The 26,881-nt window shown below is 50.0% G+C and overlaps 1 protein-coding gene across 1 annotated transcript; it reads right to left on the bottom strand.

The window, feature by feature from the left end:
* On the bottom strand, positions 1–16,432 carry SGK2 (serum/glucocorticoid regulated kinase 2). Its single transcript, XM_052650982.1, has 12 exons — positions 16,382–16,432; positions 15,780–15,829; positions 15,254–15,311; positions 14,962–15,045; positions 13,704–13,835; positions 12,257–12,369; positions 12,047–12,083; positions 10,905–10,991; positions 6,878–6,973; positions 5,779–5,934; positions 2,576–2,665; positions 1–165 (listed from the first exon to the last, which is right to left on the bottom strand). Exons 1-12 carry the CDS (start codon positions 16,415–16,417, stop codon positions 1–3), a joined length of 1,104 nt encoding a protein of 367 aa, XP_052506942.1. The 5' UTR covers positions 16,418–16,432.
* Positions 16,433–26,881: the final 10,449 nt, after the last annotated feature.

Raw genomic sequence — 26,881 nt, 5'->3', positions numbered from 1 at the left:
CTAGCAGTCCAAGATGGCATCATCCTCCGGCGCATAGGAGAATCCCAGGAAGGCACTCGAGGCCCCAGAGCTGCTCGCCATGGTGTCAGGAGTGCAGCCAATGGACTTTGACACAGCTTCCTGAGTGAACTCTGGGTCAAAGTGTTTCAAGTCAGCAGGTCCTGCCTGTGAATATAAGCCAATGATGAGAACGGAACACTGGGTCAGAGCTGCCAAAGGAGCCCAGAGCCCTGAGAGAGCTGTTAGATCTCCCCTCTGAGTGCCCCAGGGTCATCCTTCTTTAACTGTCATTTTTTCATGCCTTTACACCAGTCATCATATTCCACAAGGTCCATTAACCATTTACCAATTCCTCTACCTGCCTGGTCCCCTGCCTGCTCTACATCAACCCTCCATACGCTGCTGGTAGATTGTGACATGAAGAGAGTATGAATCAAAAACCTAAAAAATGTGCACAACAGATTCAGAGAACAAATGAGTGGTTACCAGAGAGGAGAGGGGCGGAAGGAAGGGCAAAACAGGTGAAGAGGGTTAAGACGTACGAACCACTAGGTATCAAATAAGTTACAAGGATGTAATGGACAGCACAGGGAACATGGTGAATAGTTTATAATAACTCTGTATGGAGTATCATATGTACAAATATCGAGTTACTATGCTGTACACCTGAAACTAAAATAATACTGTAAGTCAACTAACTGTGGTTGTGGTGGTGGTTTAGTCGCTAAGTTGTGTCCAGCTCTTGTGACCCCATGGACTGTAGCCCGCCAGGCTCCTCTGTCCTTGGGATTCTCCAGACAAGAATACTGGAGTGGGTTGCCATTTCCTTCTCCAGAGGATCTTCCCAACCCAGGAATCGAACCTGGGATTCCTGCATTGCAGGCAGATTCTTTACCCACCAAGCTATGAGGGTAGCCCCAACTAGCTATACCTCAACAATAAAAAAGAAAATATATTCACATTCTTTGACTTGGTAATTCCCCATCTGGAATCCATCTTGAAATAATCAGAACTCTGGACAATTTGCAGCAACGTGGATGGACCTAGAGATTGTCATACTGAGTGAAGTCAGACAGAAAGACAAATATGTGATACCACTTATATGTGGAATCTAAAATAAGATAGAAATGAACTTCTTTACAAAACAGAAATCGACTCACAGACACAGAAAACAAACTTCTGGTTACCGGGGGAACGGGGAGGGATAAATTAGGACACTGGGATTGACATATACATACTATTATATGAAAGATAACTAATAAGAAAGTGAAAGTGAAGTTGCTCAGTCGTGTCCGACTCTTTGCGACCCCATGGACACCAGGCTCCTCCATCCGTGGGATTTTCTAGGCAACAGTACTGGAGTGGGTTGCCATTTCCTTCTCCAGGGATTCTTCGCGACCCAGGGATCGAACCCAGGTCTCCCGCATTGTAGACAGACACTTTACTGTCTGAGAAGTCCAACTAATAAAAACCTACTGTATAGCCCAGGGGACTTTATTCAGTACTCTGTAATGACCTATATGGGAGTGGAGTCTAGAAGAGAGTGGATCTATATATATGTATGACTGTTTCACTTTACAGCAGAAACTAGCCTAACATTGTAAATCAACTATACTCCAATTAAAAATTTAATTAAAAAATAACTGGACAAAGACATGAACTTAAAGATATTCATTAATCCATTATGATAAAGAAAAAGTGGTAATCACCTAAAGTTCACCATTAGGAACATGGTGGAATAAATTACATTACCCACATAGGGTTGAAATATACAGCCACTTAAAATCATAGTCTCATGTGACTTAGGAAAATGATGACATAGTTTTAGCAAAAACAGGGAGGAGACGAGATCTATCTATACATGAATTATGATCTATGTTGGGGGAGATGATATCTGTATCTGTGTATGAACTATGACCTACATAAAAAACAGAAAGAAAGATCTGAAAGAAACATGCCAGTGATGCGTGCTTTCTCTTGGGTGGTGAGATAATACGCTTTTTCTCCTTAATGCTTTAAATTTATTTTATTTCTTGGTCGTGCTGTGCAGCACGCAGGATCTTAACTTCCCTGACCAGGGATCAGACCTGTGCCTGCTGCAGCGGAAGCTCAAAGTCTTAACCAGCGGACTGCCAAGGAAGTCCCTCTCCATGACGATTTAAATGTCTCTGTTTTACACACTTTCTACAATAAATACATGTCATTTTTATTACCAGGAAGAAAGCTAAACATAAGGAAAAAAATCGTCACAGGACTCGGCTCTGTCTGGGTGTGTTCCATGACACAGAACACTTTAAAAGCTGTAAAATGCTTTGTGATGAGGGTTATTGGTATTGAAAGTAAAGGGAGGCAACCTGGCTCCTCATACAGAGCTGAACTGGCAGTCAGGACTTCCGGGTTCCAGACCCAATTCTGCCTCTGGCTTACAGGGTAGGCTTGAACAAATCACTGAGCTTCTTGGACTCTCAGTTCTCCCATCTATAGGAAGAGCCCAGGCCACGATACCCTCCCCAGGTAGCCTCCAAGCTTCCACCAATCCTGGGAACCCAGAAGCCAGAACGTGATGGCCTCTTACCACATTTGGGTTGAAGGGTGGAGTCAGCCTCTTGTGGTACAAGTCATCCCAGTTTATGGGGCTGAAGAATACATGGCTCTTTATCTCAAGCTGTGGGAAGAAGGTGATCAGTAGCAGTCCTCTCCATTGGCACTCCCACCCCACCCCACATGCCTCAGAGATCCAACTCTATTGGCAACCGGTTTTCCAGCCCTAAAATCTTTACTAAGAAGGTAACTTGCCATTATGGCTGGTTTCCTGGAACAAAGGAGTGTCTGCAATAAGACCTCGCCCCTTAGCCGTTATCTCAAGCCCAGATCTTTTCCATGTAGCATCTGTTTATTCCACAGCTATTTATTGAGCACCTACCCTGTACCATACTAGGCTGTAGAGGTTTGTCAGTGAACAAGACATCAGAAACTGCTATTGGAGGGTCCTGGGGAATCTTACTCCACTCTCTCAGTGCATCCTGACTCTTCCAGAATTCTTTTTTTTTTTTAATACACTCTTTTAAAAAAAGTCTTTATTGAATTTATTACAATATTATTTCTGCTTAATGTTTTGTTTTTTTTTTTTGGCTGCAAGGCATGTGGGATGTCAGCTCCCTAGCCAGAGACTGAGCTCACATTCCCTGCATTGGAAGAGGAAGTCCCAACCATTGGGCCACCAGGGAGATCCCTCTTCCAGAATTCTAGACAGAGAAATAGACCAAATCAACTCACTCAAGGAAGATTTGAGAAGTAAAGCCCCAAGAAAAGCTGCAGTTTCATAAAGATCCAGAATTAAGAATTCAGCCTTGGGCATGATTCATCGCTTCTTTCCTAATCCAAACTAATGTTGACAAAAACTTCGCCTTTTCCAGCAGAGCCCTCCCTCTCTCTATGTCTCTCAAAGAATGATTCTCTACCTCTGTGTATCTAAATCCCCTGGGGAACTGTTAACAAGCCAGATCCAAACTATTTTTAGAAGAATACCCACAAAACTGGTAACACTTGTTGCCTCAAAATTTTAAAAACTAGGCAGCTGAAGGGACTTTTTCTGAATATCCTTTGAATCTTGATCTATGGGAAAGTATATCTTATTTTAAAAGTCACATTTTTTTAAGATGCAAATTTCCTCTGGGAAGGAGGGACCTGTCTTCATGAAAGCCTTTTCTTTAAACTGTCCAGGGATGGGTAGGCAGAAGCCTTAAATGTTAAACTTCATGGTATCTGGCATATAGGATAGTTTGTACACTTAAAAAGCGCTTTCTACACAGCAGGCACTAGCCTAAGTGTTTGCTTATGTTATTTGACCTTCATAAGAGCTACAAACTTGGTGCTGTTATTATAGATGGGAAGAAGAAGGCAGGGGCTTCCCAGGGGGCTCAAACAGTGAAGAATCTGCCTGCCAAGAAGGAGACGTGAGAGATCCTCTGGAGAAGGGAATGGCAACCCACTCCAGTATTCTTGCTTGGGAAATTCCACGGACAGAGGAGCCTGGCAGGCTATATTCTCTGGGGTTGCAGAAGACTTGAATGTGACTTATCAACTAAACAACAGCAAAGAGAAGTTAAGCCATTTATCCTGCACCTACCAGTCCATTCTGAAGGAGATCAGCCCTGGGATTTCTTTGGAAGGAATGATGCTAAAGCTGAAACTCCAGTACTTTGGCCACCTCATGAGAATAGTTGACTCATTGGAAAAGACTGATGCTGGGAGGGATTGGGGCAGGAGGAGAAGGGGACGACAGAGGATGAGATGGCTGGATGGCATCACTGACTCGATGGATGTGAGTCTGAGTGAACTCCGGGAGTTGGTGATGGACAGGGAGGCCTGGCGTGCTGCGATCCATGGGGTCGCAGAGTCAGACACGACTCAGTGACTGAACTGAACTGAACGGAACTGAGTGCTTGGTGGAGAAAGGATCTGAATCCAGGCAGTCTGTCTCACAGTTCATGCAATCGCAACTACTATGCTAGAAGAACAAACTTCTATGGAGAAAAGTACTGTGATCTTCTTATAAATCCAAATGACCTTTTGTTGAGTAGAGAATGTATGATTATTTTTAAAATTTTGCTCAATTTTTTTAAAAAAAGCCATGAACTTATTTGGAGAACAGACTGTGAATTCTTCATCTCTCTATTCAGATGTCCAGCCTGGGTCCTGGCAAGGGGGAAGTGCTCAGATATTTGTGAAAAGCAATTTAGTTTGCTCTCTGTACAGAAGCCAGAGGAATTTGTCAAAACTTAACCTGGGGCCTCCACTCTCCTGCTCAGCATATACTGATTAATCAATCATCTAATTATCTCTCCCTGCCTTGCTCCTCCTGCAGGACTTTTGCACACGCTGTGCCCTGTGTCTGGGTTGCCTCCTCCCAGTTCTTTCCCGTCCTTCAAATCTCAGCTCAATTGTCACCTCCTCATAGAGGTCCTCCCTGACCACGCCAGTGTGAATTTCCCCCATTATTGTCTATCTCTGCTCATTGTTCATGTCTTTCTGGAACAGGCTGGAACCTGGGATCCTTTACCAGAGTGTTTGTACTTGCACTTAGACAAACACCCAGAGAAACGTCTCATCCAGCAACAGAATACAAAGAAACTATAAGGGATGAAAAAGAACTGCACGCATGCGCAGTTGAGACAAATTAGGAGCTGTAAGATACAAAAAAGCCAAAAACCAACTGCCCCTTCTGGGGTGCTGGGAGAAAAAGCAGGGTACCGTGCATAAACCCTGCACACAACACCACCAAGGGGGTGGGCAGATTACCTAAGCCACTTCTCCTGCCTGACCCCCAGATCTGCCCTTACCCTCACCCCATATAATGAATCAGTCCGCCCTCCTTGGAGAGCCAACAAGGGCACATATTAGTTATTTCTGCTCCCTCATCCTACCGCACAAGTCCCAGTCAAGCCTTGCCTGAATTCTTGTCTGGCCTCTTGGCATAGTCACACTCTGTAATAATCTATGTTTGTGTGTCTGCCTTTACCTCATAAACTTAAGGGCAGAGACCCAGTCTAACAAATCCCTAGCATTTAGCTCAAAGCCCAGCACATAATAGGTGCTCCATAAATATCGGTTGACTAGAAGTGTTAGATTGAAGGAAATAAACAGCAGCAGCTGTGAATCTCTGAACAGGTGAATTAGCAGTGCCTGGCTCTAGGGAACTGCTGGATGCAAGACACTGCTTCTGGGCTGCCTCAGCAGGAGGCTGAGAGCCCAGCACTCTGCTGGCAAGTCACCTACAAAGTCTGTTTTGGAGCCCAGCCGCTGCCTCTGGTCTTTGTGGAGCAGGGCTTGCAGGAGGTCGCAGGCGGCCACCGTCCGGCCCCCGGGAATCCGTAGCGGCTGGTGCAGAATGTTCTCGTACATCTGGGATACGTCTTGGCTGTAGAAGGGCGGCTGGTGAGAGAGAGGCAGAGAGATGGGAGGGTCATCCATGCTGAAGTGGGCACAGTTCTCAGAGACACTTGGAGCAAGGCGGGGGTGCAGCTGGAAGGATTCAGCCAGACATGTGCCTTGCGCCATGGCTCATGTGGCAGAGTGGAGAAAGACAGAGGCCTCTGGGCGGCCAGCACAGCGGAGAGGCTGCTGGGAAGGCCGAGAAGTCTCTCCCCTCCAGCGTGAGGCTTGTGGACCTCTCCTGGTGCCCCCTCTATCCCACGGCTCTTAATCAAGCTTGTGCACCAACTTCGCACTTTCCAAAGTTAACAGTTTCTCATCATCATTTTATTCCAGCCTCATATGATGGTTATGAGACATGTTGTCATTCTTCAGATGAGAAGCACAGGCAGTCTAGGATTGGATCCAGGAGCTAGTTCTACCACCTCCCAGGACTGTGACCTCTTTGAGCCTCAGTTTCCCTCTCAGGGGCTTCCCTTGTAGCTCAGTCGGTAAAGCATCTGCCTGCAGTGCAGGAGACCCGGGTTCAATCCCTGGGTTGGGAAGATCCCCTGGAGAAGGAAATGGCAACCCACTCCAGTATCCTTGCCTGGAAAATCTCATGGACAGAGGAACCTGGTGGATTGCAGTCCATGGGGTCGCAAAGAGTCGGGCACGACTGAGCGACTAACACACACAAAATAACAACCCCATTTCCTGCAGTGCCCGTGTCCAAAGGCTTTTTTGAGGCACGAAAGGAGTAACACATGAGATAGTATATTATAAAGTGTGGAACTGACTTTATTGAAAAAAATATACTGTATCCTTGTATCCATGTTTGCATCACCCTTCTTGAGGTTGTAGAGAAGAGGTGGCTCATTCAACTCCTTGAGGAGCCTGAGGAGGCCACACAAGGGAGAGATCCACCCCCCATCTCTTCCAGAATCAGCTCTGCCCCACTCACCAGGCCGTGTAGCATCTCGTAGAGCACCGCTCCCAAGCACCACCAATCCACTGCCCGATCGTAAGGCTCCTTACGGAGCACTTCTGGAGCCAAGTACTGTTGAGAGAAAACACACTTATTTGAAAGACACTCAGCTTCCATCTCCCCATTTGTAAGCAAGGCACTTGGAGGAAGAGATCACCAGAATCTGATTCTTCTGTGATATTTACTTAGCTGTGCATGTGTTCATTCAGCATCAGTTCACCAAAGACCTGCTTTGTGCAGGACCCTTTACCAGTGTGCTGAGGACGTGGAGGAAATCTGGCTGGACTGCCCTGTACAGATGTATATGTTGTGCGCCACACAAAAGCACCAGCCAAAGGGGTAAAGGGGGTTGCAAGCCTGACTGTGATCAACTCACCAAACCACAACCCTAGTACAAGACTGTATCTGGCAACTTGTGTGCATGTGTGCTAAGTTGCTTCAGTCATGTCTGACTCTTTGCGACCCTATGGACTGTAGCCCACCAGGCTTCTCTGTTCATGGGATTCTCCAGGCTATAAGAATACTGGAGTGGGTTACCATGCCCTCCTCCAGGAGATCTTCCTGACCGAGGGATCAAACCACATCTCTTATGTCTCCTGCATTGCCAGGCAGGTTCTTTACCACTAGCTGCACTTAGGAATCCCCATCCAGAAACTCACATATGTTTAAAGGGAAAACTTGGGGCTTCCCTGGTGATCCAGTGATTAAGAATTCACCTGCCAGTGCAGAGGACACAGGTTCAATCCCTGGTCCAGGAACTAAGATCCTGCATGCCACAGGGCAACTAAGACTGTATGCCACAACTACTGAGCCCATGTGCCCTAGGGCCAGGGCTCTGCAACAAGAGAAGTCACCCCAATGAGAAGCCCAAGCACCACAATGAAGAGTAGCCCCTGCTTGCTGCAACTAGAGAAAGCCCATGCGCAGTAATAAGCAGCAACCACAAATAAAATAAAATACAAAATAAATAAACGGGAAATGTTTTCTAATTAGTCTGCCCAAAGGGAGTGCCTTTAATTTGCTCAAAAGCATCCAAGTGATGTCTTGGAACTAGGAAAGCCCTGGGGATACTCACAGGGCAGTTGGAAGACTCACCGATGAAGTATAAGTCGGTGTGGCCCATATTTGCACAGGTAACCTTAGTAACGGAGGGATGGAAAGGAGTCAGGAAAGAGGAGGTGGCATTTGAGCTCCTACTGACAGCTGAATACATGCTATGTATCTGTACCTCGCACAAGTAGAGAACCTTAGGCAGAATTGTGCTTCCTGCAGACACAAGGGCTTGGGAACCTCTTAGGCTGGGGTCTCTACCACCAAGGAAAGAGGCCTCAGCAACAGAGCAAGCCACGCTGAGAGACTCCATGGGTGTGGAGAGGGGCAGGGAGTTACCCAGACCTAGTCCCATGAAATTAAAAGACGCTTACTCCTTCGAAGGAAAGTCATGACCAACCTAGACACCATATTAAAAAGCAGAGACATCACTTTGCCAACAAAGGTCCGTCTAGTCAAGGCTATGGTTTTTCCAGTGGTCATGTATGGATGTGAGAGTTGGACTAAAAAGAAAGCTGAGCGCCGAAGAATTTGAACTGTGGTGTTGAAGAAGACTCTTGAGAGTCCCTTGGACTGCAAGGAGATCCAACCAATCCATCCTAAAGAAGATCAGTCCTGGGTGTTCATTGGAAGGACTCATGTTGAAGGTGAAACTCCAATACTTTGGCCACCTGACACGAAGAGCTGACTCATTTGAAAAGACCCTGATGCTGGGAAAGATTGAGGGCAGGAGGAGAAGGGGACGACAGAGGATGAGATGGTTGGATGGCATCACTGACTTGATGGACATGAGTTTGGGTGGACTCTGGGAGTTGGTGATGGACAGGGAGGCCTGGCATGCTGCAGTTCATGGGGTTGCAGAGTCGGATACGACTGAGCGACTGAATTGAACTGAACTGAACTGAGTCCCACTGAATGTGTGATCCCAAGAAGATCGTTGAACCTCTAAGAATTTTGGTGTCCTTATCCCACATAACGGAACTGCAGAATCTCTCCCTAAGGGCTGTGTTAAGGACACAGGCGAGGAACTTTCTTGATGGTCCAGTGGCTAAGAGTTCTCCTTCCAATGCAGAGGACACGGGTTTGATCCCTGGTGGGGGAACTAAGATCCTACATGCTGCAGGGCAACTGAGCCTGCACACTGCCGCAAGAGAAGCCCCCTCACTGCAACTAGACAAAGCCCATATGCTGCAACAAAGAACCAGCGCAGCCACACACACATAAAAAAGACACCTGCTAATATATGTGTTGGCCTTTAACAACTATGAACAACTGAGCAACTGTGGTCTATCTTTTGTCTATGCTCCCCGGCACCATGGCAGTGCCTGAGTCATGGAAGAGATGACCTGTTAGAGCCACATGTCTCCTACATGATCCATCAGCTCCTGGCAGTAGCCAAGGAAGGGATGGCTGGGCTGGCAAGGCTTTGGGAGGCCAGCTCTGTCCAGCGAACACCCTCCCAGACCCAAACACAGAAAACTACTCCTGGTTAGAGAGGTCATCTGTCCACCGGCTCTCCTAAAACCAAACAGAGGAGGCTCAGCTGAAATCTGAGACCCAGATGCTTAAGCATATGGAAAAAAACCAAAAGCTAAAGTCTTGGGCCATGCCAGCTCGAGAGGACTCGCCAGCCCTGCAGCCTCAGACCCCCACCTCCGACCCAGACATCTGTCCAAGCAGCTGGAAACCCCTTTGGGATCAAGGTCCAAGGTTCAACGCTGGTATAAGTTCAAGGAATGGCTTTTAACCCCAATGTTGCAGGGAGGCCTTGGCAGGACAAAGAGACAAGTATGAATGATTGCTGAGATTCACAAATTTTAACCCCCCAGGCTCTTAGTGGCTGGAAGAAGGGAGATCGGTATCTTTACACTTGATCTTAACTGTCAGGTCAGGCCAGGGCCTCCTATTGCACATGGACTTCACCCTGCAGGGCAGTGCTATCTAACACAGTAACTGCTAGCCACGTGTGACTACCAAACATTTGAAATGTGGCTGAGCTAAGCTGAGAGGGACAGTAAGTGTAAAACGCACACCGGATCAAAGACTTAGAAAAAATAAAACAAAATATTTCAACAATTTTACATTGACTGTACATTGACACGATACTATTTTGTATTGCTGCTGTTTAGTCGCTAAGTCATGTCTGACATTTTTTTTTACATGCTGCTTTTTTTTTTTTTTTTTGGCTGCATTGGGTCTTAGTTCCCTAAGGGATCTAGTTCCCTAACCAGGGATCGAACCCACTCCCACTGTTTGGAAGCCCAGAGTCTTAGCCACTGGACCACTAGGGAAGTCTCGCATGCTGTTTTGTGTGTGTGTGTGTGGTGTTTTTTTAAATCATCAAAGATTGCAATTGTACAATATTGAGAAGCATAGAACAAAATGCAATTATTGGAGGACAATTGCTCTACAATACCGTGTCTGACTCTTGCGACCCCGTGGACTGTAGCCCACCAGGCTCCTCTGTCCATGGGATTTTCCAGGCAAGAATACTGGAGTGGGTTTCCATTTCCTCCTCCAGGGGATCTTCCTGACCCAGGGTTTGAACCCACGTCTCCTGCATTGGCAGGTGGATTCTTTACCAATAAGCCCCCTGGGAAACCCACTATTTTGTATATGTTGGGTTAAATAAAATACATCATTAAAATTGATTTCATCTGTTTCTTTTTGAGTGTGGATTGCTGGAAATTTTAAAACTGCATATATGGTTTGCATTTCTGTTCCTATTTCTGTTAGACAGCACTGTTGCAGGGGTTCACAAGCCAGGTCCCAGAAGCCCCCAGAGCTGGTCCGCCCATGACACAGATGAGGAAACCAAGGCTCTGTGTGCAGTCAGCTCAGGGGAAGTGCTTGGGGGAAGGAGTGAGCCCCTCTGCTGTAACCTGGGGGCTCTAGTCAGGCGCTGTGGCCTCACCCACTTCCTGCCTCCGCCCTCCCAGGAGGTTCAGCTTACCTCGGGGGTACCACAGAACGTGGATGTGGTCTCCTCGGGCTCCACACCCTCCTTGCAGAGGCCGAAGTCTGTCAGCACCACGTGTCCCTGTGGAGGAGGGAGGGCAGGCGTGGGAGGTGATCTGAGCCAAAGGGATGACCAGGTCTAACCCTAAAGCCCAGATGCAACACCCGGGGCATGGCCGTGGGGTCTGTGTCCCTGGCACAAGCCCGAGCTGGAGGCTCCACTCACTCTGTGCTTCTAACCTGGATGCCAACAACAGCATAGGGGTGGGAAGACGGCATCGCACTGTCTGCCCCCAGCTCATCACAGACTCACGTCCACACCCAGCAGTTCCAGAATGTCCCTGCTGGAGGGGCCTAGTGGCAGCAGCCCCCTTAACAGAGGACAGGGGACCGAGAGAGCAAACACACTTTGTGGCTGGGTGAGAGGGTAGCTCGTGGAGGTCGTGATGTGAGTGGATATTGCCAGGCTCTGCCCAGATCCCCTCTTTAGGAGCTGTCCTGCCCATCCTCCATGATGGACCATTGCCCTCATCCAAAGTCATGCCCCTCTCAAGGGTCAATCCTCATCTGATGACTGGCCAGTACAGTGGTGCAGACGCCCGCATCCTTGCCTCAGTTTGAAAGAGTTCTAGACAACCATCCCAGCTGGGGTGCACCCCCCCTTGGAAGACCAGCTGAGGTCTCACTTGCAACCACAGAGCAGGCGTGAGCAGTGCAGGTGCACTGCTTCCTCTGCCCAAACCTGCCCCTCACCCTTAAATGTGGAGCTCTTGAGAGTGTTCCCGAATAGCCTTTTGCACCCTACACTCCAGTTCAGAGTCTATTTCCAGGAAACTCAGTCTAAGACATGGAAGGACTGCAAAATCCTCGAGCCTCTGTGTAACAGTACCCCTGCCCCACCACAGGCCTCATACACACACTCATGAACACACGAGTACGTGTACACCCATGAACACACAACAAACATTTACATGCATGTACACGTGCACACATACACCTGAATGCGTCCCTAGCCATATGCACGCATGCACAATGCATGCACATAAACATATACTCATGGGCACACAGCACACATGTGCAACTAGGTGTGCACACGCGCACACACACACACACACACACACATACACACACACCAACCTGGCAGTCCAAGAGAATGTTTTCCGGTTTCAGGTCCCTGCAGACATTGAAAGGAAAGGGTGCTGTGATGTCGAAGCCACGCTGGCCCTCCTCCTCAGGCAGAGGAAGGACCAAGTTCACTGGGATTTCATTGGGATCTAGGGATCCACACACCCCCGGCTGTCGGGGCGGAAGGGCCAGGCCTGGCTCTGAGCCACAGGCAGGCCTCACCTGTAAATGATGTTGAGGGAGTGCAGGTAGCCAATGGCGCTGGCCACCTCGGCGGCGTAGAACCGGGCCCGGGGCTCCAGGAACCGGCGCTCCCGCTGCAGGTGGAAGAAGAGCTGGAGGGGGAGGAGGCATGTGAGCGGGTTCCTGGGGGGCTCCAGCTCCTCGGATGCAGGGTTGGAGGCAGATGGGCAAGTCACCCCCTCTCTAAGCTGCAACGCCCTCATACAAGGAAGGGCATGCCGGCCCCCGCCCTACAAAGCTGGCAAAGTGTCAACAGGAAAGGTGAATTAACAAGAATGGAGCCCCTACTCTGTGCCAGGCTCCAGCCACACCCTAACACATCTCTTGCTCGCTTGCTTGCTAGCTAAGTTGCTTCAGTCGTGTCCGACTCTGTGAGACCCCATAGACGGCAGCCCACCAGGCTCTGTTGTCCCTGGGATTCTCCAGGCAAGAACACTGGAGTGGGTTGCCATTTTCCTCTCCAATGCATGAAAGTGAAAAGTGAAAGTGAAGTCACTCAGTCATGTCCAACTCTTCGCGACCCCACGGACTGCAGCCTACCAGGTTCCTCCGTCCATGGGATTTTCCAGTCAAGAGTACTGGAGTGGGGTGCCATTGCCTTCTCCAAATACATCTCTACTTTTCTTTTATCCTCCTGACTACCTTCCAGGTTTCAAGTAGGAGGCCAGTTTCGTGGAAAAGGAAACTGGAAGTGTCAGAGCAGCCAGGTGACTTGCCCAAGGTCATGGACTATCATTGGCAGAGCTGTGATTTTAACCTGGGTGGGTCAGACATGTGCTTTTCCTCTAACCCACATGATAAAATGATTACGATGGTCAAACTGAGCCCAGGTTAGACCTGCCCCTGGGCCAGTTGTTTTGGTATATTTTACTGGCAAAGAAAAGTCCTTCACACCTCCACCAGGGAATTTAGGGATAGAGGACACAAAACTTCCCTCTTGACATCAGGCTAAAGAGCATGAGGCCACATAGGTTAAATCTGGGGTCACTCAGAAGGGCCATCTTGCTCAGAGAGACAGAGGAGGGAGCCCAGCATTTCCCAGCTGTGCTTCTGGGTCACCAGGTGGCCCCAGATCACAACCACAAGGACTGCTCACTCCCATGCAGTGGCCTATGGTGTAAAATGGGTAAAATTAGAACTACTGACCACAGAGCTCCTCTGACTTTGCCCTTTCCCAGGTCCACTGAAGGGATTCTGGACAGCTTTGCATGGGAGTCAAGAAATGAAAATGGCTGGGAGTCAGACAGACCTGCCTTCAAATCCTGGCTCTGCCAAGTTCATGCAGGGTAGCCTTGAGCCAGTGAGTTACCTCCCTGAGCCTCGGTCTTTTCAGCTGCAAAATGGGTCTGTGGTAAGGATGAGGGGAGATCATTCCAGAACCTGGTGCACCATGGGCACATGGGATGGAGAGCTCTGGGTCACCCACCTCTCCCCCGTTGACATAGTCCAGCACGAAGTAGAGCTTCTCGGGTGTCTGGAAGGAGTAGCGGAGGCCCACAAGGAAGGGGTGGCGCACGTTCTTCAGGAGCACGCTGCGCTCTGCCATGATGTGGTTCTGCTGCGGAGTTAACCAACACACACACACGCATGCATGCACACATGTGCACGCGCGCGCGCGCACACACACACACACACACACACACACACACACGGGTCGCGTTACCACCCACGCGCCCACCCTGCTCAAATTCCCACCATGGCTCCTCACTGCCCTCAGAGCCAAGCCCAGGGGTCCTTGCCTAGCATTCAGGGCTCTGCGTGATCCACCTCATCCCCCGCCAGTGCAGCTGGGTGCAGCTCCAGCCCTGGGTCCAAATTCCCTGCCCCCCTCACCCAGTGAAAGTGTTAGTTGCTCAGTCTTGTCCGATTCTTTTACCAAACCCCATGGACCATAGCCCCCTCAGGCGCCTCTGTCCATGGAATCCTCCAGGCAAGGATACCGGAGTGGGTTGCCATTCCCTTCTCCAGGGCATCTTCCCAACCCAGGGATTGAACCCGGGCTCCTACGTTGCCTGCAGATTCTTTACCATCTCAGCCACCAGGGAAGCCTCAACAAAGCTGCAAGATGACTGAATAGGTGAGTTCCAAGGACAAGCTCTCAGAGAAAAGAAGGCAGGCGCTGTGCACATCCAGGCCTCTGTTCCTGTTCCCCTGCCCGGATGCCCTCTTTTCAGATCATCAAAAGCCTATGTTCAAGGCCGCCTCCTTCAGCAAGACCTGACCCGTGAGCTCCTTTATAACCTTAGTTCCCTCTACTGAGTCCTCTGACTTGACATTCCATCCTTCCTCGGGGCCTGCTGTCCTTCTTATGGAGTTGGTGTTAAAGAGACTCAAGTCAGTGGAAGCATCTAGAACTCCCGGAAGGCTGTGGCCTGAAGGGCCCTTGGCAAGGCTGAAGTGTGACCCCCACATTGCACAGGTGGGGAGGCTGGCACTGACAGGGCTGAAGACTGGTTTGCCATGGAGCCCTGGATCTTCAGGGGAAGGCAGAGGGCCGGGCCAGGGCCACCTGCAGGCCCTCCAGGTAAGGCGGTTAGCCTGCCTTCCTGGAGAGGGGCCAGCATCCCACCCAGCCCCCTGCACTCGATCACCTCTATGCTCAGAGTTGGACCTATCATTGGAAGCCACCTGAGACTGGGGGTCAAGAGGCAGGAGAGGAGCTGCCTGGGCCCAAGCCTTGGTACCTCTTTCTTCTTTAAGATGGACTTTTTCTGCAGCACCTTCACTGCGTAGAACATCCCGTCGGACTTGTGCTTGGCCAGTAGGACCTGAGCAGGAGGACAAATGCAGAACCCGCAGGTGACTACTCCTCTGGGCTTTGGGTTTCTTGATGGTGGTGCAGACCTCCAGTTCCAGCCGTGTGCCCACGATTCTGCAGGTTGTAAGCTCCCACTTTGCACACGTGAGTGACAGCAGGGGATGGAAGGGGCTGGAAAGGGGGGAAACCCGGGTCTCCCATGCTCACAGGTCACTCACCTTCCCATAGTTTCCTTTGCCAATGACTTTGAGGAAGTCAAAGTCCGTGGGCCGGGCACTGGGGTAAGAGGAAGGAACACGGGTCAGCATTTGCCAGCTTGGGAAACAGGGTACATTAGTTCAAATCAGGGCTTCTCTTTAACTTTGAAGCTGGAGAAGGCCATGTTTTTCCAGCCAAGAGGGTCTTCTCAGACTGATCTCTGCCTCTGGGGATCTCACAATGGAGTAAACAACAGGCAAGAAGTGGAAAAAACCAAACACAACTGCATAGAAGACAAGGACTCTGGCCTCCAAAGACAGAGAAGCATCTGGAGGGTGGGGGGCTGCTAATAATGCAGGCTTTAGAGGGATATTCCAGCCACAGGGCTCAGCATGAGAAGAGGCTGGGGAATTAGTGGGAGATAAAGCTGGGGGCTGGTCCTGGGCTCAGATGGCAGAGGATCTTGATGCTGAATCAGAGAATTTGGGTTGTATTCCCAAGGTGAGGGGAGCTAGGGAAGAAAGGGATTGAGAGACTGGAACTCACTTTGGGTTGGCAGAAGGCCCCAGGTTGATATTCCCATCGGCCCTCGGGGGCTAAAGATATTTAAAGAAAGAGGTGATTAAGATCAGAGGGTCCCGACTCCTCGGCCTCCTCCCTTCCCCCTGGCCCAAGCCCTGCTCCCTTTTCCAACATCTCTGCGAGCCTGCCTGCCTTCTTTCCTGCGTCCCTTTCTCCCTTCCTTCTTTCCATCCATCTACCAACCCACCCAACCATCCACATCTCACCTGCTTCTCACGATAGCCTTGGGAGGCCGCTGGCTGTTGTACCAAATGTGAAGGTGAGAAAACTGAGACCCAGAAAAGAGCCGTCAGAGGACTTAGAGGCAGCCCCGCCGGCACAAGAATACAGGTGACCTGGGGGCCAATCTCATAATTTTTCCACCTCACTTACTTCTTGAAGCTCTTGCCCAAGTGTCTTTTCTCTTTACCCTGCAAATGGCCTGATTCCATGAGCTCACAGTGATCCCAGTGGGCGCCCCAGTCCTGGGACCATTCACCTGGCTGATGAGGACCTCCCTGGGTTTCCTTGGCCTTGGGAGGAAGGGAGCCCCCTGGTGGTGACTGGGAGAACCAAGACCCACCTACCTGCGGACTGGGGGTCCCAGCTGGGCTTGAGTCCATGGTGTAGCAATGATCAGGCACGCTCTGGGGACGCAAGGAGGAGCAGGATGAGGGAGGTGCTGCTGGGGAATTAGTGTCGCCTGTCTAGGGTGCTCTGTCCTCCCCTGCCTGACTCCCTGCTCCTGCTCTAGGCCAGCAATCCCTGCCTGGGACAAGAAATGATGTCCTCTGGGCCCAGCCTCTCCAGTCAGACATCTCAGGAGAGAAGGAGGGAGAACGGTCAGGGGTGGCCCTTCCCAGGCTGAGTCTTTTCAAGCACTGGGGATGGCCAGGCTGGAAGGACTCCTGCAGGGCATAAAGTCTGGACTCTTCCTCCCATTTCAGAGGTGGGGAGCCTGAGGCCTTGAAAGGGACTTGCCTAGGGTCCCACAGCTTGTGAGGGGCAAGCTGAGCTCCCCTGGACTCCATACAGGCATGTTGCCACCCTGGATAGCTAGAGAGAGCCCTGGGTTGGGCGCTGTGTTGACTATCATGTCTCAGCCACAAGGACTTCCGCCTAATGTCCCTGGAGGGGCAGCTGCCCTGGGGACCTTGGGCCAGAATCATGAACAGACCCACAAGCAAGTGAGCCTAGACACTTCAGTCGTGTCCAGCTCTTTGTGACCCTATGGACTGTATGTAGCCCTCCAGGCTCCTCTGTCCATGGAACTCTCCAGGCAAGAATACTGGAGTGGGTTGCTATGCCCTCCTCCAGGGGATCTTCCTGACCCGGGGATCGAACTCACATCTCTCACACCTCCTGCATTGGCAGGCAGGTTCTTTACCACTAATGCCAGCTGGGAAGCTCCTGGCTGTGTCTGTTTGAGATGAAACAATGGGGAGTATGAATAGCGGTCTGTGCGGCCAGGAGCAGGTGGAGGACGCTCACATGTCCAGGGCCTGGCTCGGCAGGCCCAGGACCCCACAGCCCCACCCTAGACTGGAAAGTCAAGAGCAGAAACTGAGACTGCTCTTGTGGACTGCTGGGTACTGCGCCTCCTGAGATAACAGCTTTGGTCTGCAGTGGGGCCCAGGCTGCCGTAGAGACCACCCATCTTTACAAGGGGGCCCTGGGGCAACCACCCCCTGGTCTTCTCGGGAGCTGAGAAAGTGACCACAGGGGAAGCGAGGGAATTTTCCCTGTCCAGGCTGCTCTGGGAGGCCCAGCCGCATGGAGCCCTGAGAAGGTGAGCCGCAGAGCCAAATACGGAGCGCAGCCTCGCTTCAGCCAGTGCCCCGAGTCCGCGCTCCTGCAGCTCACACCCCTCCTGACCAGGCCCTGACAGCCCCTCTGCCAGGCCCTTGCCTCCCCGGCCCCACGTACCTGCACAGCCTGCGGAGAGGCCGCTGGGAGAAGCTGCGGTGGGAGCCGGAGGGTGGACAGTGGACAAGAAGCCCTCTCTGTTCTCCCAACAAGGGCCGAAGTGTCTGTGCCTGGCGCCGGCCTGGCCCCAGCACCCAGCTTGGAACTCCAGGCCGCAGCGAGGGAGCTGTTGATGTCACGCGGGAGCCAGAAGGGCTTAAGAAGGGACCGAAGTCCTCTGTTCCCTCGGGGACATCGCCTCCCCCTGGGGGGTGTGGGTAGAAGGGCATGAGCGACAGCTGCAGGAGAGCCGGGGCGATGCTGGGGCTTGTTGGAATGCACATGACTGTGTGGGGTGCGGGTGTGTGTGCAGGCGTTTCATGCAGAGATGTGTGTCTATCTGGTGCATCAGTGTGTCCCTGCGTGTCAAGGTATTTGTGTATCAGTGTGATTGTGTGATTTTGTCGGTGTGTCTGTACATTGGTGACTGGTCTGTGTGTCGATGTGCTTCAATGAGTAGTGTGTGGACACGGCAGTGTGTACCTCTATACTTGTCAACATGTTGTGTGCATGTGTGTGTGTCTATGAATACATATGTGTGACAGTGGTCTTTGTGGATCTGTGTTCATATTGGTGTTTATCAGTGAATCTGTATGTGTGGGTGAGTCTGTGTGTGTGTGTGTGTGTGTAGGGGGCCTGTCTGGGAGGAGACATGTTCCCTGGGGCCTACCCAGGCCCGCTGCAGACCATCTGGGGCTAAGATGAAGTTCAGAGACCTGGGAGCACTTTGGCTCCCAAGAACCTGCAGGTGCTTCAGGGCCTGGGTGTCTGGTTCAGTCAGCCTGGCCTTGGTCTTTGCTGAACACTTGGACTTAGGGGTCCTTCCCCATGGCCCTCCAGGTTCTGACTGCTGTCTCCAGAGCAGGACTGGGACCTGGCGCTCTTTTCTGCAGTGCTGCAATCCTTGCACCTGGACACGCCTCTCCTCTAGCAGCAAAATACAAAGAAACTGTATGGCGCTAAAAATAACTGTGTGCATGGGCAGATGGGGCAAATTTCTGAACCCAAAGGATATAAAGAGACCAAAAAATCCAACTGCCACTTTTGAGGAGCCTGGAGCAAAAGCAGGGTACTGTGCATGCCTCCTTCACTCAATACCACTTAAGGGTGGGGGCAAGATACCTAAAGCTACTCTTTCTGCACGACCCTTGGACACACCCCCGTGCTGTGCTTAGTCGCCCTGTTACATCCGATTCTTTGCAACTCCATGGACTGTAGCCCACCAGGCTCCTCTGTTCATGGGGATTCTCCAGGCAAGAATACTGGAGTGGGTTGCCGTGCCCTCCTCCAGGGGATCTTCCCAACCCAGGGTTCAGATCCAGGTTTCCCGCATTGCAAGTGGATTCTTTACTGTCTGAGCCACCAGGGAAGCCCAAGAATACTGCAGTGGGTAGCCCATCCCTTCTTCAGGGAATCTGGCCAACCCAGGAATCGAGTTGGGGTCTCCTGCATTGCAGGCGTATTCTTTACCAGCTGAGCTACCACGAAAGCCCCAGACACACCTCTACTCTCACCCATACAGGGAACAAACTTGTCCCCCACTCAGGGAGTGAGCAAGCAAGAGGATCTATCGTTTGTTCTTGCTCCCCCTGCTGCAACAGGGGCCCCTGTCTGAATTTCTTGCCTGGTCTCTGGTCAATTTCTATTAATTGTGAAGGTCAAGAACCCTGGTTGGTATCACCAGGAAGCAGGGTCCCAGCGGCACCCTGGTGCATGATGGCCTGGTGCAATAATCAGGCACTCACAGGGTATCTTCCTCTCTCCAGAAGGTTATATGGGGTGTTCTGGGGAATGAAGGAGTTGACAGGGCTTGACACGGCCCCTGCTCTTCTGGAACTTTCTGTGTGGCTACCACATGCCACACTCAGACCTCTGTAATTCACCACAGTGTGGGGATCTGTGGAGCTGGGGCCAAGGGGGCTCGTCAGAAAGGGACCTGAGCCCAATGGCCTTGGGGTGGGGGGTCTTCTGTGAGCTTTGATGTAGGTGGGGGGAGTCATCCAAGAAAAACCCAAGTGAACAGTATCAGAGCCTTTCATTTTTTAAGAAAATGGAAATGTTGAACCAATACACAGATGGGCAGGATATTATGTTGACAAAACATAATGCCCAGAACAAGGTCATTTCTTTTCAATGACAAGACCCTGATGCAGCCTTCATGTAGGAGCACTGCTTAGAACAGGAAAACAATAATGAAAATAATAGTAACCTCAAGGTCCAAGCGTAGGGCACATCAGAATACTCTCTGACTGTAATAGCTCCCTCTCTGGGACTTGCATCCTGAGAGACTGTCCCATTTCCATGTTCCCTTTGCAGTTAAACTCCTTGGAACTGTTGTCTGGACTCAGTTCCTACTCCTTCCTCCTTCCCTCTCTTGGAGCTGTTCCAAAGAGGCTGTTATCCCAACATGCCCCCAAAAGAATAGACCAGTAACCTCCACGTGCCAGAGCCATTGTTCCCATGTCATTCAGCGTCCTGAGGATATGACCCCCTTTTCCCACTTGGTGTTAGGATCTGCTGGCTTTCCTCCTGCTTCACCATCTGCTTTTTTCTCAATCTTTTCTACTGCATTCCCTCTTTTTTACCCTGAAACACTGGCCCGGCCTTTCTCTATACTTATTCCCCAGTTGACAGCAACCAGTTTAACGGATTTAAGTGTCGACTAAACTCCACAATTCCCAAACTCATCTCTCTAGTTCTGATACACTCCTGACTCTGGATTCTCTGACACTTCACCAGTTAGAGGTCTAGAGGCACCTAACTTTTCACATGTCCAAAACGGAAGTCCTGACTTTCATTCTTTCCACTCTCCCCAGCCTGCTCCTCCATTGACGCCTATCTCCGTAACGGTACTTCCACCTACTCAAAGGTTCGAACCAGCAACTAGAAATTCATCCCAGAAACTTTGCACCTTCCCCCTGAATCCACCACTACACCATAAAATCACCTTAGACTTTACCTTCAAAATCCCACATATATGTGGGATCTAGAAAAATGATAGAGATGAGCCTATTCGCAGAGCAGGACTAGAGACACAGATATAGAAAGTGGACCTGTGGACGCAGTGGGGGAAGGGGAGGGTGAGAGGAATTGGAAGATTGGGATGACATATATACACTATCATGTGTAAAACAGAAAACTAGTGGACACGGGCTATAAAAAAGCACAGGAAGCTCAGCTTGCTGCTCTGTGATGACTCAGATGGGTGGGATGAAGCAGGAGGGAGGTCCAAGGGGGAGGGGGTGTATGTACACATATGGCTGATTCACTTCATCATACAGCAGAAACTAACACAACACTGCAAAGCAAATGTATGCTAAACAAATAAATAAATGAAACGAAATATATCCAGACGCCACTGCTGCACCCACCTGGCCCTGAGCCACCATCATCACTTGCATGGATTATCGCACTCACTTTCCCACTGTGTTCCTATTTCTAACTTGACCCTCTACAATCTTTCTTCACCAAAAACCAGAGTGACTCTTTAAAACTGGACGTCAGATCATGTGACTTTGTTGCTCAAAAACTCCAGCGTACTTGCCACCAAATTTAGGATTAAAATCCAATCTTTACCGCAGTCTACGAGATTCCACGTGACCTGGCTCCCACCTCCCTCTCCTCCTTGGTCTCCAGGAGCTCCCTTTCACTATGCTCCAGCCTGGCTTCTTTGCTGTCCCTCAGACACATGGAGCACCCTCTGACCTCCTGCCCCTTGCCCTTACATTTCCCTGTGCTTAGAATACCCTTCCTCCAGACATCTGCGTGATCGCCTCCCACTCATATCACAGAGGTCTCTGCTCAAACATCACCTCCCAGAGGCCCTTTCCACGACCGACTGTCCTGGTTAGGGGTTTCCCAGGATGTGAGACTTTCAGTGTTTCAACCAGGACAATCCTGGGCAAACCAGAATGGTTGAACACTCTGCAATCCCAGTCCCACCAGTTCCCCATCCACATTTTTTTGCTTTATATTTTACTTTATAACACATCACTCTCTGACACCTTATCTTACAATGCTTTGATTGTTTATTTTTTGTCTTGAACTTGAACATTGGCTCTGCAAGGGCAAAGACTACTCTTATTCACTCTGAATCTCTGTCATCCAGATCAGAGTCTGGGATAGGATTGGAGCCCAGTACATATGTGACTAATAAATCGAGGAATGAATTGATAAGATAAACTAGAGTACATCTATAATATGGAAAATTAACCAGTTAAAAAATGACATATTGGCCTATGTAAATGGCAACGGGAACATATATGTGATACAATGTCAAGGCAAAAAAGCAGGTTTCCAAATGGTAGGTGAACAATGGTAGGTGACTTTGTTAAGAAAATAAAGACACAATGCACATGACCACCAAAAAAAGGCTGGAGGGACATGACCCAAGGTGACAGTGGGGTTAGGTTATCTTAGTTATCTTTTTATCTTTGTACCATTATGTAAAAATTCTGAAGATGTTGCTGTTTATTTACTATGTAGGTACTAAGTCCTGGTGGGAACTTTCACAAGCTCATTGCCCACCACCACAGTGTCCCATCACCTTGACTGTGACGCCCACACCTGAGCAGTTCTCAGCATCTTTCTCTCCTGCAGCATTGCCTTCTGATTTCCTGGCCAGAGGTTGAATGAGCATCAGCATTTTCTCCCAGCTCTTTAGACCTACAGAGACTCCTGCAAACTCTCGGGAGGTGCTCCAAGTTCCTCTGAGAGCCCTCAAGCCTGTTTCTTCCTCTAACTTGCCCCAGCTGAGACGTGCACTCTTCTGCCCCATCACTCCATGTCCCTGCCCTCGTCTCCCTGGACCTGCTGGATGCAGTGAGAATGGGGGGGGGGGGGTGGTGTTCATACAGTTCCCTCTTTTTAGAACACTCTCTCAACCAATCAATCAGGTCTGCTCCGCTAACCCTTTGCATCTGTCCTCACCAGCCTTTCCCATAAGCTTCACGGGACCACCCCCCAACCCGATGAACCCTAGCCCCCTTCCTTTTGCCCCCTTCTCTTACTACACTGTCTTCACTCTACTGTCATTTATTCATTTATAAGCCTGCTTGCCAGTGCCTTGCAATGACATGCCAGTGACATTACATACCACTTTGGTCTTATTTTGTTTCTGCAGTGCCATGGGTTAAGAACTATCATCATTCTTGTTTTGAAAAGGAGGAAACAGGCACATAGAAGTGAAGTGATGTGACTCAGACATCTAGGCAGCAAATGATATAACTGGGATTTGAACCCAGCCAGTCTGACGCCAAAGCCCATGGTCTGGAATTTCAAGGAGAAGTTAGGAACTTAGAAAAGGAAGGAAGGGGGACTTTCCTGGTGGCCCAGTGGTTAAGACTTTGCACTTCCAAAGCAGGGGGTGCAGGTTCAAGCTCTGGCTGGGGAACCAAGTTCCCACATACTGCATGGCACCGCCAAGAAATTAAAATAAACAAACATTAAAAAAAAATTTTTTAATTAAAAAAAGGAAGGAATGAAGTTAGTTGGAAGAAAGCAAGGATGAAATGGATTCGTTAGGAAGGAAGAAAATTAGGCAGCACAGGTAGAGAATTAGTTGAGAGGGAAGGAAGGAAAGAAGGGAAGAAGGAAGGGAGGGAAGTGATAGGAAGAAAAATGAAGGAAAGGAGTTAGGGAGGAGGGTGTCAGAAAGGAAAGGAAGTCAATACGATAGTCAGGAAGGAAATTAGCTAGGTAACTAGTTTCCCGTTTTGGCAGACGAACACGTTAGCAGGGAGGTGTCCGGCTCACGGCGGAGTCACTCACCTGAAAAAAACTAGGTCCCAGCTCAGGTCCTGGGCTCTAGCCCCGTACCCAGCAATGCCTTCCAGTCTCTCTGCATGGTCCCTCTGACCCACAACCCAATCCTGACTGCTCGAACAACCTTCCCGGGCAGGAGCGACCTGTCACCCACTCCCTCGGGCTCCCAAACCAGCTGAAGTTCAACCTTCAGCCCTGCTGGCTGGGCACTGGCTACCGGGCTTTCCGGTTACTAATTAACCACTGGACCTGAATCACGATGCTGGCGGTGCCCACTGGCTCCTCCACCGGGCCCTGCCCTGGGGACCGTCTTTTAAAAGGTACAGCACAACTCACGTTGTGTGACCTTGGGCAAGTGACTCCAGCTCCCGGAACCTTGTGTGAATGTGTGATGATGCCCAACAGGGAGGAGCTCTGAAGTCCCTTTAACGCTGTCACATTTCATTCTCTGAAATCTTGCCCCCACCAACTCCACCTGAAGCCCTGCTGAAATGTGGACTCTTTCTACGCAGCCTTCCCTGATTCCATTAGCAGAGTCACTATCCCTTTTGCTTAGAGCCTGAGAAATTGACCAAGGAAGGTGCTTGTTTTGCACCGTTCTCACTTATGGGGACCACCAACCTCTTTGATTAGCCCAATCGTGGATCCATCTGGGGAGGAGCAGCTCATTTGCCCACTGTGCCAGCCCAACAACCTGATACTCCTGGCACTCTCTTGTGTTGAGCCAAATCCTAGGCCCAGAGCTCACCTGCCCCGGCACTGCCTGGGCACCGACCTGGGAGGAGCACCGTGTCTGAATGGAGACCCGTGCCCCACCTTGCCCTTTGGAGAACTGAGACTCAGGAACCAGGGCTCAGCTCACCCCAGGCTTTGTCCTGTTTGATCTGTAGCTGCCCAGACCGAGGGTTCTAACTCAGGGCAGGGGTGGAGCCTGGACTGCTGGACAGGTGAGCAAAGTTTTGCCCCATGTCCCCCTTAAAGCAGGGAACTCAGAGTCTGACTGCCATGCTGCCTCCTTTGCTGCCTTTTTCTTTTTTTAATTAAAATGTCAACAGGCCTTTCCTGGTGGCACAGTGGTTAAGAATCTGCCTGCCAATGCAGGGGACATTGGTTTGATTCCTGGTCTGGGAAGATCCCATATGCTTTGGAGCAACTGAGTCCTTTGCCACAACTACTGAGCCCAAATGCCTAGAGCCTGTGCTCCACAGCAAGAGAAACCAGTGCACAGCAACAAAGACCCAGGGCAGGCAAAAATAAATTTTTAAAAATGTCAACAACTTCCCAGTCATTCCAGTGCCTTAGAAACTGGTGAATGTGCTCTCGACAGCTCTGCAGGCCTCACTCCTCTGCCAGTACACACAGCAGCAGTTGCCTGGCTTCCGCCCAGAGAGGGGCAGCGGCTGGCCCTAGGGCACCGAGCAAATCAGGGCAGAGCCCAGAGTCCTGCCCCTTTCCTGGGCTGAGCTGCTCCTCCTCTGCCAACCTCCTCTCTTCCAGCCAGTTTGAAAAAAACCCCACAAGATGGTATTGCATAATCAGTATGGAAGCATTCCAACACACCAAAGACCTTGAAATAAAAAGTGAAAACTTCTCCTCCAGCCTATCTTCAATCTCATTTCCAGAGATAACTGCTATTAACTCAAAGGTGACTTTTCTTCCAGACTTTTGCCTACACCTTCATCTGCATATCTCATCCATCCCCCCGCCCCTCAGAATGCACCATACTCTACATATTGTTCAGCAACTCACTTTTTCCCCTCACACACAGCTCTCTGTGTCAACACATATGTGCATGCTGCATGCTAAGTCACTTCAGTCATGTCCAATTCTGTGCGACCCCATGGACTGCAGCCTGCCAGGCTTCTCTGTTCATGGGATTCCCCAGGAAAGAAAACTGGAGTGGGTTGCCATGCCCTTCTCCAGGAAATCTTCACCCACTCAGGGATGGAACTCTCTACCTGCATTGGCAGGTGGGTTCTTTACCACTAGCACCACCTGGGAAGCCCGTGTCAACACATACAGCATTTTAAAAACATCTGTATCAGGGACTCCACACTTCTCCTGCAGGGAGCACGGGTTTGTCGGGGAACTAAAGATCCTGCATGCCTCGCTGTATCACACTTCTAAATGTGGGATTAATTTCCCCACTACTATTTTCCATCCTCTGTTCCTTTGCTGATGGACAGTCAGACTGTTAACCAAAATCACAGTAATTTTAAGGAGGCTGCAGAGAATATCTCTGTTAATATCGTGTGACCTTGGCATGTGTTTCTTTCTGGTAAACTCATGAAAGCGGGAGTTCTGGGTTCATTTTGACATACCTACCAAGTTACTCTAAAAAGCTGTACCAACTGACATGCTATCAGCGGTGGGGTTTAAACTTGCCCTTTCCTCTCAAAGATGCTGCAGAAAATGGCCAAGGCCACTCCTGCCCAGAGGCCATGGCAGTAAGGCATTCCCCTGTCCCCCCTTCCTTTTCCTTTTTCTTTTCCCTCCCAATCTCCCTGTATCCTCTCTTTCAGCTGGCTGGCTTCTGTAGCTTGGATGTGATGGTCAAAGATTTGTTCTCAGGGATGAGAAGGGGAAACAAGAGTCTGAACCAGTGGGAGTCCACCTCTGTGAATACGCCCTCCACCTTGGCATCCCTCGGCCCACTTTTCCCTGCTTGATCTGTCCCGCCCCATCCCTACTCCCACCAAGAACCCCACCTACACACTCTCTCACACCTGCAGATTCATCCATAGGCAGAGGGGGATCAGGGGTCAGAACTGAGAAACCTGTTATCCGTGTGGATTGAGTGCAAGACCCTCGCGCCAACAGAGTTCACACACAGGCTAGAGACGAGGCCCCCCTGCTCCCGCCCCACTTACTTTTCTTTTAGAAGAAAAAGATTTTCAGAACGTGATAAATGTACAGAATTTTTAAAATGGAGCTGGACTATAAGGCAGATAATGAGAAAGGTCTGTTCCCCATCTCCTTCCTCATGGACAAGGAATGCACTTTAGCTGCTTCCTTTGGTATTTTTTTCAATGCATTTATTTTTAATTGAAGGATAATTGCTTTACAATATTGTGTTGGTTTCTGCCACACATCAACATGAATCAGCCATAGGTACACATATGTCCCCTCCCTCTTGAACCTCCCTCCTACCTCCCACCCCATCTCACCCCTCTAGGTTGTCACAGAGCTTCCTTTGCTATTTATTAATACTTCCATGTGTCTAAATAGCATGATTATACTGAGAGTCCCTCCATCTGTCATTTTTTAGAAATTCTCAAGTGGTTTCCTTACAATATTTCCATCTCGCCCATTCAAACATTCACCTCTGCTTTTCCTAAAATTAATTGGTCATTGTCTCA

This window comes from Budorcas taxicolor, chromosome 13, assembly GCF_023091745.1.
Source record: "Budorcas taxicolor isolate Tak-1 chromosome 13, Takin1.1, whole genome shotgun sequence".
Taxonomy (NCBI): domain Eukaryota; kingdom Metazoa; phylum Chordata; class Mammalia; order Artiodactyla; family Bovidae; genus Budorcas; species Budorcas taxicolor.
Note: the sequence above shows the minus strand (reverse complement) of the source record. Positions and strands in the feature narration are given on the sequence as shown.

Bases quoted from the DNA above. Each gene is read 5' to 3' on its own strand.
- SGK2 (XM_052650982.1), bottom strand. From the start codon at position 16,417: ATGGACTCAAGCCCAGCTGGGACCCCCAGTCCGCAG. The intron at 15,312-15,779 runs GTGAGTTCCAGT...CTCTTACCCCAG, and splicing joins GGGCCTTCTGCCAACCCAAA to TGCCCGGCCCACGGACTTTG. The intron at 13,836-14,961 runs GTACCAAGGCTT...TTAACTCCGCAG, and splicing joins CCATCTTAAAGAAGAAAGAG to CAGAACCACATCATGGCAGA.